This window comes from Pelophylax lessonae, assembly GCF_965119305.1.
Source record: "Pelophylax lessonae genome assembly, chromosome: 5".
Taxonomy (NCBI): Eukaryota; Metazoa; Chordata; class Amphibia; order Anura; family Ranidae; genus Pelophylax; species Pelophylax lessonae.
In genome coordinates, this window is record NC_138772.1 from 45,937,883 (window position 1) to 45,955,554 (window position 17,672).

General features: G+C 44.1%; 1 protein-coding gene across 1 annotated transcript in view; it reads right to left on the reverse strand.

The window, feature by feature from the left end:
* Positions 1–8,753: 8,753 nt before the first annotated feature.
* SDHAF3 (succinate dehydrogenase complex assembly factor 3) overlaps positions 8,754–17,672 on the reverse strand; it is a 70,150-nt gene continuing 61,231 nt past the window's right edge. The window contains exon 3 of the mRNA XM_082258384.1: positions 8,754–9,021. Coding sequence (XP_082114510.1) covers positions 8,815–9,021 — 207 coding nt within the window. The 3' untranslated portion in view covers positions 8,754–8,814. The remainder of the gene's footprint in view (positions 9,022–17,672) is intronic.

The following is a 17,672-nucleotide window of genomic DNA, read 5'->3' on the forward strand; positions in this document are numbered from 1 at the left end:
GACGTCAGTACGCCGTTGCCCTGACGACGTTTCGTCACAGATGACGTTATCAAAGGTGCGGACGGCGTACTGACGCCATCTATTTATAAGAAGAGAGGACTGGATGCCCGGAAGTGGGTGAAGACCGTTCCGCCATCATTGAAGAGGTAATCAGAACTATTACGATCATACATCCACCATCGGGCAAACAATTTAAACTAAGCTGTTCTACGCAGCACAAATAACACCCATAGGGTTGTCAACCCGTGCAAACAATACATTGGTGCAATACATATATAATAAACAATAATGTCAATCCCATAGAGAGGGCTGGCTGCAACGCCATCTAGTGGATATTTGATATATTAAATATGAAAGGTCCATATATATGATCTTATTCACATAGACCCCATCAAGACAACAACAATATTAACCTATTGAATATAATCAAAGGTTGCTGATATATGAAATAAAGTTAATCCTGACAAACCGCTCTCAATCATTGTGTATATTGGGTCAAGAACCGAAACCAACTCAAAAAATTTTGGCCCCACCCTACATCAATAAATGTCACATATACCAGTTATATATTGGTGTTGTCCTGTTACAATCTCAAATGAAATTTAAATGATATACATATTTAAAATTTGTAAAATTATAATAAAAACAATATTTGGTCAAGTGAACTTAATCCAAAATGTACAGGTGATATCATACATCTCCATCAGATGATGAAAATATATTAATAACAATGGAAATAAGGGCTTATATGACTGAATAACCGGATCAAACTAAGCATTATTTATGAACGCATTCACTTCTATATCCACATTCAGTCCAAACGGTACATAAGTTTTGACTCGGTGAATCCAGGTCATCTCTAATTTAGAGATGCCTCTAACTAGGGGTTCACCTCTCCAGTGTGGTGTGAATTTATCTATCCCTAAAAATAAAGTATTAGCGGGATTTTTACCATGGACAAGAGCGTAGTGTTTGGACACTGAGTGTTTAGGAAATCCCTTAAGGATATTGGATATGTGTTCATTGAGTCTCACTTGTAGCGGTCGTTTAGTTCGGCCTATGTATTGTAACCCGCATGGGCACTGGAGTAGATATACAATGCCAGTGCTCATGCAGGAAACAAATGGTCTAATGGCACGAACTCTACCTGTACTGGTAGAAGTGAATTCTTTAACTTTTTTTGCTTTTCATGATCCCATGTCCACTGAGTTGATCGATCATAGAAGCTTGGATCTACTGTCAAGGTGACAAGTTTCCACGCAGCGAGACTGCCTTTTCCTTACCTTCACCTGGTAAGCACATACCCTTAAGGGAGTTTGGTCCTGGAATTTATCAATAATATTGTTTTGGACTTTTATGGACTTCACATCTCCATCTAATATTTAGCGCGACTTATATGTATAATATTTATTAGGGTGTGGTCACACTTGAAGTTGCTGCTGTTCTAATTTATCTGTTCCTTTAGCGCGGTTATTATTCCCTTATTCCACATTTGATCACCAATGTATTTTTTTTGCGCTATAAACAAAAAAAGACCAATGTTGAAAAAATAAAATAAATATATATATATTTATGTTCTGCTATAAAACATCCCAAATTGTTTTTAATTTTATCATAAGTTTAGGCCAATATGTATTCTGCTACATATTTTCTGTAAAAAAATCCCAAAAAGCATATAGTAATCGGTATTTGTGAACTTATAGTCTACAAACTATGGTATATACAGTGCCTCTCGAAAGTATTTGACCCCCTTGAACTTTTCGACCTTTTGCCACATTTCAGGCTTCAAACATAAAGATATAAAACTGTAATTTTTTGTGAAGAATCAACAACAAGTGGGACACAATCATGAAGTGGAACGAAACTTATTGGATATTTCAAACTTTTTTAACAAATAAAAAAACTGAAAAAATTGAGCGTGCAAAATTATTCAGCCCCCTTAAGTTAATACTTTGTAGCGCCACCTTTTGCTGCGATTACAGCTGTAAGTTGCTTGGGGTATGTCTCTATCAGTTTTGCACATCGAGAGAATGACATTTTTGCCCATTCCTCCTTGCAAAACAGCTCGAGCTCAGTGAGGTTGGATGGAGAGCATTTGTGAACAGCAGTTTTCAGTTCTTTCCACAGATTCTCGATTGGATTCAGGTCTGGACTTTGACTTGGCCATTCTAACACCTGGATATGTTTATTTGTGAACCATTCCATTGTAGATTTTGCTTTATGTTTTGGATCATTGTCTTGTTGGAAGACAAATCTCCGACCCAGTCTCAGGTCTTTTGCAGACTCCATCAGGTTTTCTTCCAGAATGGTCCGGTATTTGGCTCCATCCATCTTCCCATCAATTTTAACCATCTTCCCTGTCCCTGCTGAAGAAAAGCAGGCCAAAACCATGATGCTGCCACCACCATGTTTGACAGTGGGGATGGTGTGTTCAGGGTGATGAGCTTTGTTGCTTTTACGCCAAACATAACATTTTGCATTGTTGCCAAAAAGTTCGATTTTGGTTTCATCTGACCAGAGCACCTTCTTCCACATGTTTGGTGTGTCTCCCAGGTGGCTTGTGGCAAGCTTTAAATGACACTTTTTATGGATATCTTTAAGAAATGGCTTTCTTCTTGCCACTCTTCCATAAAGGCCAGATTAGTGCAGTATACGACTGATTGTTGTCCTATGGACAGAGTCTCCCACCTCAGCTGTAGATCTCTGCAGTTCATCCAGAGTGATCATGGGCCTCTTGGCTGCATCTCTGATCAGTCTTCTCCTTGTATGAGCTGAAAGTTTAGAGGGACGGCCAGGTCTTCGTAGATTTGCAGGGGTCTGATACTCCTTCCATTTCAATATTATCGCTTGCACAGTGCTCCTTGGGATGTTTAAAGCTTGGGAAATCTTTTTGTATCCAAATCCGGCTTTAAACTTCTCCACAACAGTATCTCGGACCTGCCTGGTGTGTTCCTTGTTCTTCATGATGCTCTCTGCGCTTTAAACGGACCTCTGAGACTATCACAGTGCAGGTGCATTTATACGGAGACTTGATTCTATTTATCATCATTAGTCATTTAGGTCAACATTGGATCATTCAGAGATCCTCACTGAACTTCTGGAGAGAGTTTGCTGCACTGAAAGTAAAGGGGCTGAATAATTTTGCACGCCCAATTTTTCAGTTTTTTATTTGTTAACAAAGTTTGAAATATCCAATAAATTTTGTTCCACTTCATGATTGTGTAACACCTGTTGTTGACTCTTCACAAAAAATTACAGTTTTATATCTTTATGTTTGAAGCCTGAAATGTGGCAAAAGGTCGCAAAGTTCAAGGGGGCCGAATACTTTCGCAAGGCACTGTATACTGGAGACTTTTTTTTATACCAGTAATGGCAGTGGTCAGCAATTTATAGTGGGACTGTGATAGTATGGCAGGCACTCTGAAACGCTTGGTGTGTGTATCTTGAGGTTCTTTCACTAAGGGATGTGTCGGCTTTTATTCCCTGCTTTGCAGGAAAACAAAAACTGGCACATCCTTGCTGACAGGACAGAGCATTGTAAACAATGCAGAGCTCCGTCATGTCTTCCTCCTCGTTGATCACCGGGTGCCAGCAATCATTCATTGGCCGGCACCCTCTAATCGGCTTGTGCTGTGACTAATCACACCCCCACGCACGCACCCCCTTCACAGAAGTGCTGGATTACGTACTAGGTACAGCATCCGGCACAGGAGAGCAACTCTGCCGCTGTACTCGTATCTGAGGTGGTTGGCAAGTGGTTAATAGGGAAAATCCCAACCATATGTAGCACCCTCCTAGTAAGGTAGGTGCTAGGTAAATGCATCTGTGCTCTTTCTGCTTATCAGGGGAGCCTGATCTATTAGTTTGCCTGTCACATGTTAACAGGTGTGATTCACTGGGTCTGAGGGAGTGTCCCCACTATATCCAATAAGGGAGCTTGTTGGGCAGTGGAGGAAACCGAACCAGTGACATCCTGTTTTATGGCAGTCCCAGTGGGAGGGCATGTTGCAATGCATCCTGGGATTGGCCATAAATAGGGAGGGGACATGTGACAGTGCGTCTTTGGCGGGAAGCAGAGTCCCAGGAGGAGGCAGACAGCTGGTCTCTCCTGCAGTGTGAGAGGAAGGTGGTTTTAGGCAGTCGGCCTAGTGAACCGGGTGTGGAGCTGAGCTGCAGAAGGACCAGAGTGCTGACAGTGGAGTTGGTAGCAGAGTCCCTCAGGAAAAACAGTGTCTTGAGTATTTGGGGATTTGCCACAGGGTCTGCCTAGGAGAGGGGACCACTCCAGAGAAGTCAAGGGATCAAGGAGCCAGCTCACTCAGGAAGCTTCACAGTAAAGGGGGTGCCCTGTAGTTGACCCTGAAGAATAGGAACAAAGGGGGTGCCAGGAAGGGCCCTGAAGGTTGTTCTGCAACTCAATTCTACGTCACTGCTTGTGACAAAGTAAAGCAGCGGCCTAGCCGTGACTAGCGTTATACAGTGCTATTCAGCGTTACTCAGCATTAATCAGTTGTCCCAGCTAATTGTGTATAGTTATACAATTTGGAGTATCCCACTCATTCCCTTCTCCTACCCAAGTTCTAAAAAAAAACACAAAAACCAAAGCCATTGGACTGTTTCCTGACTGAGCTAAAACACTTGGGAAAATGTTGAACTTTCATGCTGTTGCTAATGGTAACCCAGGGGAACCCATAACCAGCAGCTCCCAAGGGAGTAGTGCTACACATACATTTTTTCATTCAGTCCGCCTGGCTGAACAAAAAAAAAAAAAAAAATGAAAGGATTCCCTCACCTACACATTCAAGGAAGATGCAGGAATCCTCCCCAATGCGTCATTGTATACTGACAGTGGGACTCCTCCACCATCAGAATACACCGATCAGCACTGCAGCTGATTGGCTGCATATGGTGAATAAAACAAATATTTCCACCAAGCCAATTTCATGATATGTAGATTCATAGATTGAATTTTCATAATTGGGAACAGCCATACATGGACTGAAATTCATCTGGTTCCTGCTAAACAGGCTGAACTTCGATCCATGAATAGCCAGTTTTACTCTTCCTTTAGGCTCTATTCACATTTAGGCGTTTCGGATTGGGGGCAGAATTGCCACGATTCTGCCCGCGATCCCTAAATCATTACAACTTGCGGGACGCCCGTGAGATTCCTGTGACTTGCAATGGCGCAACTGTCGCCCGACGAATCATGGTAAAATAGCGCAAACAGAATCCCAGGATGCCTGTCGCCCAAAAGAAGTACAAGAATTTATTTTATATTGTCATATTCCCAAAGAACCTGCTCTCTTTCTGCTCCATGCCCCCAGCATACCGATACAAAATTATAAAAAATCCATTATACTGCTGTTTTGACGGATACAGTCGAGAAATATGATAGAATCTGGCAACCTTGGGTTGACAATTTTCTTCCCCCCAATTTTGATAGCTCCCTACTGCTGCCCTGAACCAAACCTGGGGACCCAAAACCCCCACTCCTTATATACTGGCCCCCCCCGGCGATCCTTTTTTTCTTCCCCCTCATTCTACCCCTTCCCCTTTCCTCCTTGTCCCCTCTTGTTACCCCCTTCTCCCTGTCCCCCCCACGCCCTGCTTCCTTCCTTCTGCATACATATGTTGTAGCTCCTACAACGTCTGAGTTTGTTCTACCTTGTCATTTTAACTACAGTTTACAGGTTACCCGTTCGACTTGTTCCCTCATTCTGGCTTACTGTAGCCTATGTTTTCCCTGTTTGGTAGATACCCGTGAGGATCCTCTCATCCCCCTGCCTTTTCCCACACGATACGGTAGACTTGGGTACTGTTCCCTTTTAGTTTAACAATTGGTTGGTTTTGCCTCCCCACCTAGGCACAGTGTGATCCCTATATGGGGTGCCGGTGGGTTGGTAATGCCAATCACTACTCTCTCGTGACAACCCATTTACCACCCCTTGTCTACTAACCCTCACGATTTGCTGTAGTTACGGTTATTGGTCATGCTCTGTTACCGAGCTTTGATTACATTACCTTGCATTATTCTGTATGTCAAACGTTGTTACTCACTTGCATTATTTAATAAAATACTTGAAACAGAAAAATCCATTATACCACATCTGGTGAACGCAGCCAAGATATGTATCCCTCTCAAATGGAGAGAGACTGAACCACCTAATATAAATATCTGGCTAAGGAAAGTTGAGGAAATAAATAATTTAGAAAAATTGGTTTTATCTGCCCATCAACAAACTGATAAATATGAGAAGAAATGGAAACAGTGGAAAGAATATGTTAATTCAGAAGAAAGGTAATCTTTAAGTATAGGATAAGAACTTGCTCGCAGAAAATAGATATATAATAATATAGGAGTGATGAGACCCATGCGTGCCCTTTTTTTTTTTTGTTTTTTGTTTTTTTTGTGTTTCTGGGGGAGGCGGGGGGAAGAGGGGGAGAGAAGGAAAAGGAACGAAACGGGAGTTTTGGGTTCGGTTATAGAATGTCAAAGAAAGGTTAGCGCTCCTTTCAGTGGAAATAAATGTTTTGTAAATTGTAACCTTGAAAGTTAAAATGTAATTGAATATAATTTATATGTAACTGAACTTAAGGAAATAAAGATATAATTAAAAAAAAAAAAAAAAGAATTTATTTTGGGCGACAGGCATCCCGCGATTCTGTTTGATCGATTTTACCGCGATTCTTCGGGCGACAATCGTGGCATAATTGCGCCGTGTTTTGGGTGCCATTGCAAGTCACAGGAATCGCACGGGCGTCCCGTGACTTGCAGTGGTTCGGGATAGCTGGCAGAATCGCGGCAATGCTGCCCCCGATCTGAAACGCCTAGATGTAAATGGAGCCTTATAGTAACTCTTCTTTTCCATTGCAGGTAAATAATGGATTCCAAGCAGAAGCAATGTGCTGCCATTGGGTTCTTAACACAAGAGGCTGTCCAATATCTACAACAGGCTACAAAATGTTAACAGAGAGGACACCGTTGACAAGAGCAATGTCTTGTCATTGGTGACTCTTTTCAGTGGAGTCGTTTCTATGGATGTCGGCCAGCCTGCACCACTCTTTCATGAAGAACTTGATGATGGCACGTTGCCTCTGCTTGGAATACATAAAATGAGCTTCAATTCACTTGCAATGTTCATTTTTAACTACTAGAAAATTTGACTAGCACAGTCCCCTCCTTGTTGCATACGCTATATTATCAAAAGTATTAGGACGCTTGCCTTTACACGCACATGAACTTTAATGGCATCCCAGTCTTAGTCCGTAGGGTTCAATATTGAGTTGGCCCACCCTTTGCAGCTAGAACAGCTTCAACTCTTCTGTGAATGCCGTCTACAAAGTTTAGGAGTGTGTCTTTGGGAAAGTTTGACCATTCTTCCAAAAGTGCATTTGTGAGGTCAGGCACTAATGTTGGATGAGAAAGCCTGGCCCGCAGTCTCCGCGCTAATTCATCCCAAAGGGGTTCTATCGGGTTGAGGTCAGGACTCTGTGCAGGCCAGTCAAGTTCTTCCACCCCAAAATCGCTCATCCATGTCTTTATGGACCTTGCTTTGTGCACTGGTCCAAATCATTTAGTCGAAGGGGGATTATGGCGTGGGGTTGTTTTTGAGGCGTTGGGATTGGCCCCTTAGTTCGAGTGAGGGGAACTCTTAAGGTGTCAGCATACCAAGACATTTTGGACAATTTCATGCTCCCAACATTGTAAGAACAGTTTGGGGATGGCCTCTTCCTGTTCCAACATGACTGCGCACCAGTGCACAAAGCAAGGTCCATAAAGACATGGATGAGGGAGTTTGGGGTGGAGGAACTTCCCATAGACACACTCCTAAACCTTGTGGACAGCCTTCCCAGAAGAGTTGAAGCTGTTATAGCTGCAAAGGGTGGGCCAACTCAATATTGAACCCGACGGACTAAGACTGGGATGCCATTAAAGTTCATGTGTGAGTAAAGGCCGGCGTCCCAATACTTTTGGTAATATAGTGTATCATAGCCCTCTCCTCTTCTAGAAGTGTCTGATTACTGCCCAGCACCTCCTCGTCTCCCTATATAACCTTTTATGACTGGCAGGGTAGGGGCAGAGGAGAATACCATAGAATGTCAGCTCTGAGTTTGCTATCTCCGCCTCCATGATGGAGGCATCTGGCAGCAGTCTCAGGGCTTTGGGATGTCCACACCAGGCTTTTATAGGTAAATAACATGCATAACACATATTAATTGCACATTTTATCTCATGAAAAGATTTTTGCTGAAATCAATGATCTGGCAATGTGTTCTCTTTAAAATAAAGTGGGATTTTCCTTAAATACCAGCAAACATCTTTAAAGTAGTTCTAAAGGCACCAGGTTTTTGCCCTTCATACATTCTCTGTGCAGCAACCCCCCCCTCCCGAATACTTACCCGAGCCATATCATGATCCAGCGATGTGCATGAGAGCTCTCTGGGGACTCTCCCTTCTTATTAGCGGAGACAGCAGTGGGAGCCATTGGCTGTCAATCATAGCCAGTGAGCCAATGAGGACAGAGAGTGGGCGGGGCTGAGCTGTGGCTCTGTGTGTGAATGGACACACAGAGCAGCTGCACCAGAGTGAGCCTGCTCAGGTGCCCACAGGGCATCCTACTTGCTCAGGGGACAGTTGGCAGGTGGGAGGGCCCAGAAGCACCGGTGGGGGACCCCAAACCACTGCTCAGAAAAGGTAAGTATAACATGTTTGTTATTTAAAAAAAAAAACAAATAAACGAACTGCCTTTTATATCACTTTAATACCAAAAAAAATAGCTTTCCAGAGCGGAAATCTTTATTCCTTGCAGTCTATGTCTTCTTTCCCGAATCTTCGACCACCTCAAACTGCTGTTTAGGTTTAGTGGCCTCCTGCATGAGTTCATGTAACTGTCCAATCTGCTCTGCGCTAAGTAAATCCAGCTTCTCTTCTGATAGGCTGGCTCCAAACGCCATCTTCTGTGTGTCTGGATTATGGAGAGAGGATTTGGCTTGTTCCCACATCATTGCAGCATAACTCTGGGAAATAAAAGATCAGCCGGTGACTCCAGGATAGATGAAAACTTAAACAATTGTTCAAGGAAATAAAAGACTTATCAAAGAAATGCCGGCCTGTCACAAACCGAGGCAAGCAAAGCAAGCCCACCATCAAAGGTTGCATCAGCGCAGGTTACCTTCTCTAAAATCTGCACTACAGTAAGCAGATAGGGAAATATCAGAAACTGAAGCTAAACACAAGCCTTGACTCCTCCTGTAATAGTCAAACTTGGCCCTGCCCCTGCTTATTTTAAAATGTTTTTAATTGGGTAAGGAAGCTACATTAGGGTTGACACTTTTTCCCAAGCCCGAACCAGTGTTAATATCGTCGACTAAAACGTTTACGTCGACTAAAATAACACAATTTTAGTCTACTAAAATACAATTAAAACTAAAACAATTCAGATGACTAAAATACGACTAAAACTAAAATGGCATTTTTTGTCATAAGACTAGAACTAAAACTAAATTGAAAATTGACATCAAAATGAACACTATTCTGCTGGCCATTTCTAAAATCGGCAACACAATTCCATCTACAGCCTGTAATAATAGCACATTAAAGTTTAAACAGGTATTGGCAGCATCACCCGGCTTCGCCCAAGGCGTGTAAGTAGATGCTTTTTTACTCTAATGTAGGTGCAAAAACTTTAATAAATGCTTGTTTAAACATACTACACCATGAGGATGCCCTTTGTTGTATCAGTCAGTACACAGTGGAGGAATCACACATTTAAAGGACATACACATAATTAGTAGAAACAATCCAGGACTTTAGGGAGTATATAGTAGAAGGAGTAAAGAGGAGCTTATTTCTTGTGCCCCACAGTATGGGAAAGTGTAACTTAACTTGTCATGACAGGTCAAATGTGGAGGTGAGCGCATTATTTGTGTAGCACCCTCCTAGGTAGGGGCTAGAGAGAGTGAGTATAGTTTTTGGCTCTGTCTGCCTATCAGAGGAGCAGCAGGCAAATTCTATATTGCTCTTTGCTTAACAGGGAGCAGGATCTGTGAGCTAGGTCTGCTCATGGTGCTCAGTGTGTGATTCATCTGGTCTAAGGAGTGTCCACACTGGTCCAATAGAGAGGCACATTGGACAGTGGAGGAAACCAGGCCAGTGGGTACACAGGCTTTGATACAGCCTCAGTGATTGGCACAGACTGGTTGTCTCGGTGCATTGTGGGGTGTGGTATAAAAGCCAGGAGCACATGTGCTGCAGGGTCTTTGGCTGGTGAGCAGAGTCCCAGAGGGAGGGTGGCAGCTGCCTCCTTCTCTGTAGCTGTTGGTGTGCATTCACAGGCCGTCGGCCTGCTGGACCAGAAGGAAGGAGCTGAACCCAGAGGTCCAGGAGAACTGACTGGAGTGGTTGAGACACTGGAGACCCTGAAAAAACAGTATCGTCAGAACAGCGGATTGTGTCTAGGGGCCTGACCTGAAAGGGGGCCACTCCGGAGTGGAATAGTCAGAGGACGGGTGTCAGCTGGTGGAGTAAAAGAGGGTGCTAGGCGAGTACCCTGAAGATAATTATCCAATTAAGGCTTAATCTTAAAGTTTATCTAGTGGCTGCATCTACAGATAGGAGTCCTCATCTTTTGTGAATAGTTCAATTCTGGATTATCCCACTCTTCCCTTCTTCTATCCCTATTTAAAATAAAACCACAAAAAACAACTACAACCCCTAGACTGTTTATTGACTGAGCCAGAAGAAAAGAGTTAAATTGTGCATGCTGCAGTTGCTAACGGTAACCCAGGGGAACCCAAAAGTGTAATATCCAGCAGTCCTCAAGGAGGCAATGCTACATTTCAATGGTGGTGGGAAGCACTGAAGCATTGGCACATTACTGTGGATAACATTGGTTGACTATGAATTGCATCACATACTTGGACTATTGAAAGGACACTTGAAAAGTTGCAATTTATTTATATCTATTTTGTTGTTTTTTATTACACTTTCAATTTCTTGCATTGTTTATATCTTGGATGTGTGTATGTGTGTGTGTGTGTGTGTATATATATATATATATATATATATATATATATATATATATATATATATATATATATATTTATCCATTGGGACACTAAGTGCTGGTTCACATACAGTGGGTACGGAAAGTATTCAGACTCCCTTAAATTTTTCACTCTTTGTTATATTGCAGCCATTTGCTAAAATCATTTAAGTTCATTCTTCTTCCTCATGAATGTACACATAGCACCCCATACTGACAGAAAAACACAGAATTGTTGACATTGTTGCAGATTTATTAAAAAAGAAAAACTGAAATATCACACGGTCCTAAGTATTCAGACCCTTTGCTCAGTATTTAGTAGAAGCCCCCTTTTGATCTAATACAGCCAGGAGTCTTTTTGGGAAAGATGCAACAAGTCTTTCACACCTGGATTTGGGGATCCTCTGCCATTCCTCCTTGCAGATCCTCTCCAGTTCTGTCAGGTTGGATGGTAAACGTTGGTGGACAGCCATTTTTAGGTCTCTCCAGAGATGCTCAATTGGGTTTAAGTCAGGGCTCTGGCTGGGCCATTCAAGAACAGTCACGGAGTTGTTGTGAAGCCACTCCTTCGTTATTTTAGCTGTGTGCTTAGGATCATTGTCTTGTTGGAAGGTAAACCTTCGGCCCAGAGCACTCTGGAGAAGGTTTTTGTCCAGGATATTCCTGTACTTGGCCGCATTCATCTTTCCCTCAATTGCAACCAGTCGTCCTATCCCTGCAGCTGAAAGACACCCCCACAGCATGATGCTGCCACCACCATGCTTCACTGTTGGGACTGTACTGGACAGGTGATGAGCAGTGCCTGATTTTCTCCACACATACCGCTTAGAATCAAGGCCAAAAAGTTCTATTTTGGTCTCATCAGACCAGAGAATCTTATTTCTCACCATCTTGGAGTCCTTCAGGTGTTTTTTTAGCAAACTCCATGCGGGCTTTCATGTGTCTTACACTGAGGAGAGGCTTCCGTCGGGCCACTCTGCCATAAAGCCCCGACTGGTGGAGGGCTGCAGTGATGGTTGACTTTCTACAACTTTCTCCCATCTCCTGACTGCATCGCTGGAGCTCAGCCACAGTGATCTTTGGGTTCTTCTTTACCTCTCTCACCAAGGCTCTTCTCCCCCGATAGATCAGTTTGGCCGGACGACCAGCTCTAGGAAGGGTTCTGGTCGTCCCAAACGTCTTCCATTTGAGGATTATGGAGGCCACTGTGCTCTTAGGAACCTTAAGTGCAGCAGAAATCTTTTTGTAACCTTGGCCAGATCTGTGCCTTGCCACAATTCTGTCTCTGAGCTCTTCAGGCAGTTCCTTTGACCTTATGATTCTCATTTGCTCTGACATGCATTGTGATCTGGAACAATCAAGTCCAATCAGTATAATCAAACACAGCTGGACTCAAATGAAGGTGTAGAACCATCTCAAGGATGATCAGAAGAAATGGAAAGCACCTGAGTTAAATATATGAGTGTCACAGCAAAGGGTCTGAATACTTAGGACCATGTGATATTTCAGTTTTTCTTTTTTAATAAATCTGCAACAATGTCAACAATTCTGTGTTTTTCTGTCAGTATGGGGTGCTATGTGTACATTCATGAGGAAGAAGAATGAACTTAAATGATTTTAGCAAATGGCTGCAATATAACAAAGAGTGAAAAATTTAAGGGGGTCTGAATACTTTCCGTACCCACTGTATATGCGATGCAGGAACCCTGCGAATCCACTGCGTTCCAGCATCGCATTCAAATCACAGGCAGTCCATACTATCGTATGCGAATGTCTGGGGGTGTCAATACAAAGTTAACGACACCCCGAAATTAGTTTGCATATCGCAGTGCGAACTGTCAGTTCAGGCATGAATCGGATTGCATAGGTGTAACCACCATGCGATCGGATTCTGCTGCGGACCCAAAAAAGGGCTGTGCGAGTTGTGTCAGAATCCAATGAAAATTCCACCATACAATCTGTATGGCTGAATTCGCATTGCACAGACATCGTATGTGATTTTCAGAGCAGTGCGCTCCGAATCACATGCAATGTCTGTCATTGCACTGACGTGAACTGGGGCTAAGGCTCCGTTCACATATTGGCGTCCCGGATCGCAGGCAGCAGTGGCGGCCCGTCCATTGGGGGCGCAGGGGCACCCCCCCATCCATGCATCCGGCCCCCTAATCTACATGCAGGGCGCCGGATGCATAAATTCCAATAGGGTTTTTTTTTTTTTCTTTAAGCACCCGATTAGAGCCAGAGGCTCTAATAGGCTTCAAAAAAAGGGTGGGCTTGGGGCATAGCCCACCCAGTTGTATGACAATAGCGAAATAATATTCGCTATTATCACACTAATTCTCCTCCCAGCCAATCAGGAAGCGGGTCGTGAGACCCCTTTCCTGATTGGCTGAAAAGAGAAGCGATTAACTGGCCATTGGCCACGAAGAGGGTGGAGACATACGGCCGGAGGAGGTAAGAATGCTGGCTGTCCGGCCGGCCCGCTGGGGGGGGGGATGGATTTGCCGCCCTCCCCAAATTATCATGCACCTGCCGCCACTGGCAGGCATAATTACCTCAGTTGGATGCCTGATGCCCAAAATAAGTTCTTGTACTTTTTTTGGGCGACAGGCATCCAACGATTCTGTTTGCACGATTTTACCCTAAGCGCATCACTATTTTGCTGCGATTGTCGCCTGACAAATTGCGGCAAGACAGTGCCGCATTTAGGGTGCTGTTAAAAAAAAATCGTGCGGGTGTCCTGCCATTTGCTGTGATTCGGAATCGTGGCCAGAATCACACTGATTCTGCCAGCAATCCGGGATGCCAATACATGAACGGAGCCTAAGGGAAGGTTAATTGCATCTTTTTTTTTATCACCAGTGCACATATTATAAAGGGATATTTATAGCTGATTTGTTATAATTTTATGTATTTATTATTCTGCACAAGCAAGGGAATAGGCGCAGCAACACTTATTTGTTTTTTAATTCTCAGACAGAACAATGTACATTTCAGTATAGATACCGGTTATGTAAATGTCATCCTCCCTCTGAATAGAGAAAAGCTGCTCCGGCAGGAAGAATTCTAATATCGCCATTAATTTACTCTCTGCTTAGGAACATAAACAATCTCACTGTGGCACATATACAGCAAAACAAACATATATTTGGAAAATGATGATCCCTGACAGGCAGTTCAGTGACTGTGTCCATCTGTTCTAACAAGGGAGGTGCTGACAAAACCACATGAATTTTTTATAGGATGTTGCTATTTTTTGCAGATCCTGTTTGTTGCAGTTACTCACCAGAAAACACATAACGAATGGAGGTGTCAAAAAAAAAGAACACTCAATAGTAAGTTAACCACTACTGGGTAATCTTACCCCCTTCCTTCCCAGGCCAATTTTCAGCTTTCAGCGCTGTCGCACTTTGACAATTGTGTGGTCATGCAACACTGTACCCATATGACATTTTTATCATTTTTTTCACACAAATAGAGCTTTATCTTGGTAGTATTTAGTGCCGGTTCACACTAGGGCGACCTGGTCGCCTCACAGGTCGCCGCAGGTCGCCTCCCATAGGGAAGCTGCGGACCCATTCTAATAGGAGCGACACAAGTCGCTCCGACCTAGAAAAAGGGTCCGGAGCTTCTTTGGGGCGACCAGGAGGCGACCGCCATAGACTTCAATGTTATGAAGTCCGTGGCGGCCGCTCCGAGGTCGCGGCGCGCTGCTCGCACCGCGACCTCGGAGGTCGCCGCCTAAAGTAGCGTCGCGGTAGTGTGAACCGGCGCTCAATCACCACTGGGTTTTTTATTTTTTGCTAAACAAACGAAAAAATAAAAAAAAAATGTTTTTCATAATTTGGTATAAAATTCTACAAAACAGGTAATTTTTCTCCTTCGCTGATGTGCGCTGATGAGGCTGCACTGATGTGCGCTGAAGAGGCTGCACTGAAGACGCTGCACTCATGTGTGCTGATGAGTCTGCAATCATGTGCACTGAAGAGGTTGGACTGATGTGCGCTAAAGAGGCTGCACTCATGTGAGCTGAGGAGGCTGCACTGATGTGAGCTGAAGAGGCTGCACTAATGTGCGCTAAAGAGGCTGCACTGCTGTGTGCTGATGAGGCTGCACTGATGTGAGCTGATGAGGCTGCACTGATGTGAGCTGATGAGGCTGCACTGATGTGAGCTGATGAGGCTGCACTGATGTGAGCCGATGAGGCTGCACTGATGTGCACTAAAGAGGCTGCACTAATGTGCGATAAAGAGGCTGCACTGCTGTGTGCTGATGAGGCTGCACTGATGTGAGCTGATGAAGCTGCACTGATGTGCGCTGATGACGCTGCACTGATGTGTGTTGATGACGCTGCACTGATGTGCGCTGATGAGGCTGCACTGATGTGCGCTGACGAGTCTGTACAGATGGGCACTGATGAGGCTACACTGGTAGGTGGCACTGATGGGCAGCACTGACAGGTTACACTGATGAAGAGGCACTGACTGGCAGCACTGGTAGGCACTGTTGGAACTGCACTGAATCAGGACACTGATAATCACCCTTTTACACAAGCCTGTTATCGGCATGAGGAAAGGAACATTGTGATCAGCTGTGATTGGACACAGCTGATCACAAGGTAAAAGGTTGATGTGTTTGGCTCTTTACCCCGATATATGATCAGCTGTGTCCTAGTCATATGAAGCCCTCCCAGAACTGGCCGGCCATGCTGTAGCCGTCCTTTGGCTATAGCATGGTCAGCAAGTGGTTAAAGCCATAGTCTATCAGCATAATAAGTCAAAAGTATGTAAGTAAAACCCCCAACTCAGGTAATATTCTCTACTAAAAAGTAGAAGAAAGGGCAACAGACAAACAAACATAGGATTTCCCAGCACACTTACCAACCTCTGTGTGGTCACATGATAACTCTCCCTGACTCCCCAGTGAGCAGTGGACGGAGATCTCTGAAGCATACAAAGTTTTGTCTGACACGTCAACCACGCATGTACACTAGAGGAAGCCTGACCAGTGATAATGCCTTACCAATAGAGTGGAGCAGCTTCCAGGTGCTGACAACCCGTGGGGGAATTAAACATTTCATTATCAGCTAATTAGCAATGTGCGACTGGCCCCCAAAGACACACCTTATTGCTGGTCGTGCTGCCAGCCCCCTGCAAACATTACCCCGTACAATAAAAGACCACCTGTCTTGCAGTGTACATGGGAATGTCTAGGACCCGGTCACATTCCAGTGCTGGAGCACAGAAGCGAAGAGCTCCAGCTGCCCCCAAAGTGAGAAATAAAGTAAGAAGCCCTTTAAAAGGCAACTATAGTCTTTTCAATGTTTTTAAGATATTTATGTGAAACAGATTAGCTAAAGCAGTGGTCTTCAATCTGGGGCTGGATGTGGCCCTTTGCTTGTCTCTATCCGGTCCTTGGGGTACTATTTCATTCACAACTGACACCAGTAGTGGGGCACTATTCCTCCCACAGAAACAAATGATGGGGGTGCTATTCCTCCCTATGATATCAACAATGGGGCACTATTCCTTCCACTGACACCAAGGATGGGGTGCTATTCCTCTCTCTGATATCAATGATAGGGCACTATTCCTTCCACTGACACCAATGATGAGGCACTATTCCTTCCACTGACACCAAGGATGGGGTGCTATTCCTCTCTCTGATATCAATGATAGGGCACTATTCCTCCCACAAACACCAATGATAGCATGCTATTCCGACCTCCGATATCAACAATTTGGCACTATTTCTCCCTGAAACATCAATGATGGGGCACTATTCCTCCCACTGATACCAATGATGGGGCACCATTCCTTCCACGGACACCAATGATGGGGTGCTATTCCTCCCTATGATATCAACAATGGGGCACTATTCCTTCCACTGATACCAATGATGAGGCACTATTCCTTCCACGGACACCAATGATGGGGCACTATTCCTTCCACTGATACCAATGATGGGACACTATTACTCTCACTGATACCAATGATGGGGCACCATTCCTTCCACGGACACCAATGATGGGGCACTATTCCTTCCACTGATACCAATGATGGGGCACTATTACTCTCACTGATACCAATGATGGGGCACCATTCCTTCCACAGACACCAATGATGGGGTGCTATTCCTCCCTATGATATCAACAATGGGGCACTATTCCTTCCACTGATACCAAAGATGGGGCACTATTCCTTCCATTGACCCCAATGATAGCATGCTTTTCCTCCCTTTGATCTCAACAATTGGGCACTATTTCTCCCAGAAAGACCAATGATGGGGCACTATTCCTTCCACTGACACCAAAGATGGGGTGCTATTCCTCCCTCTGATAAACAATGGGGCACTATTCCTCCCACAAACCCCAATGATGGAGCACTGGTGTGCTACTAAATTGCACAGCAGCTACCTGTTAAAAAAAAGGTACTTTCTCCCAAAAAACCCCAAAGGCGGATTAGTGCTACTTTCAGTGAAGGTCTGGTTTAACCACTTGGCCTCCAGGCCTTTTCTGGCACTCTGTTTACATGCAACAATCAGTATTTTTTGCTAGAAAATTTCTTAGAACCCCAAACATACTTTTTTAGGGACCCTAGGGAATAAAATGGCGATCGTTGCAAT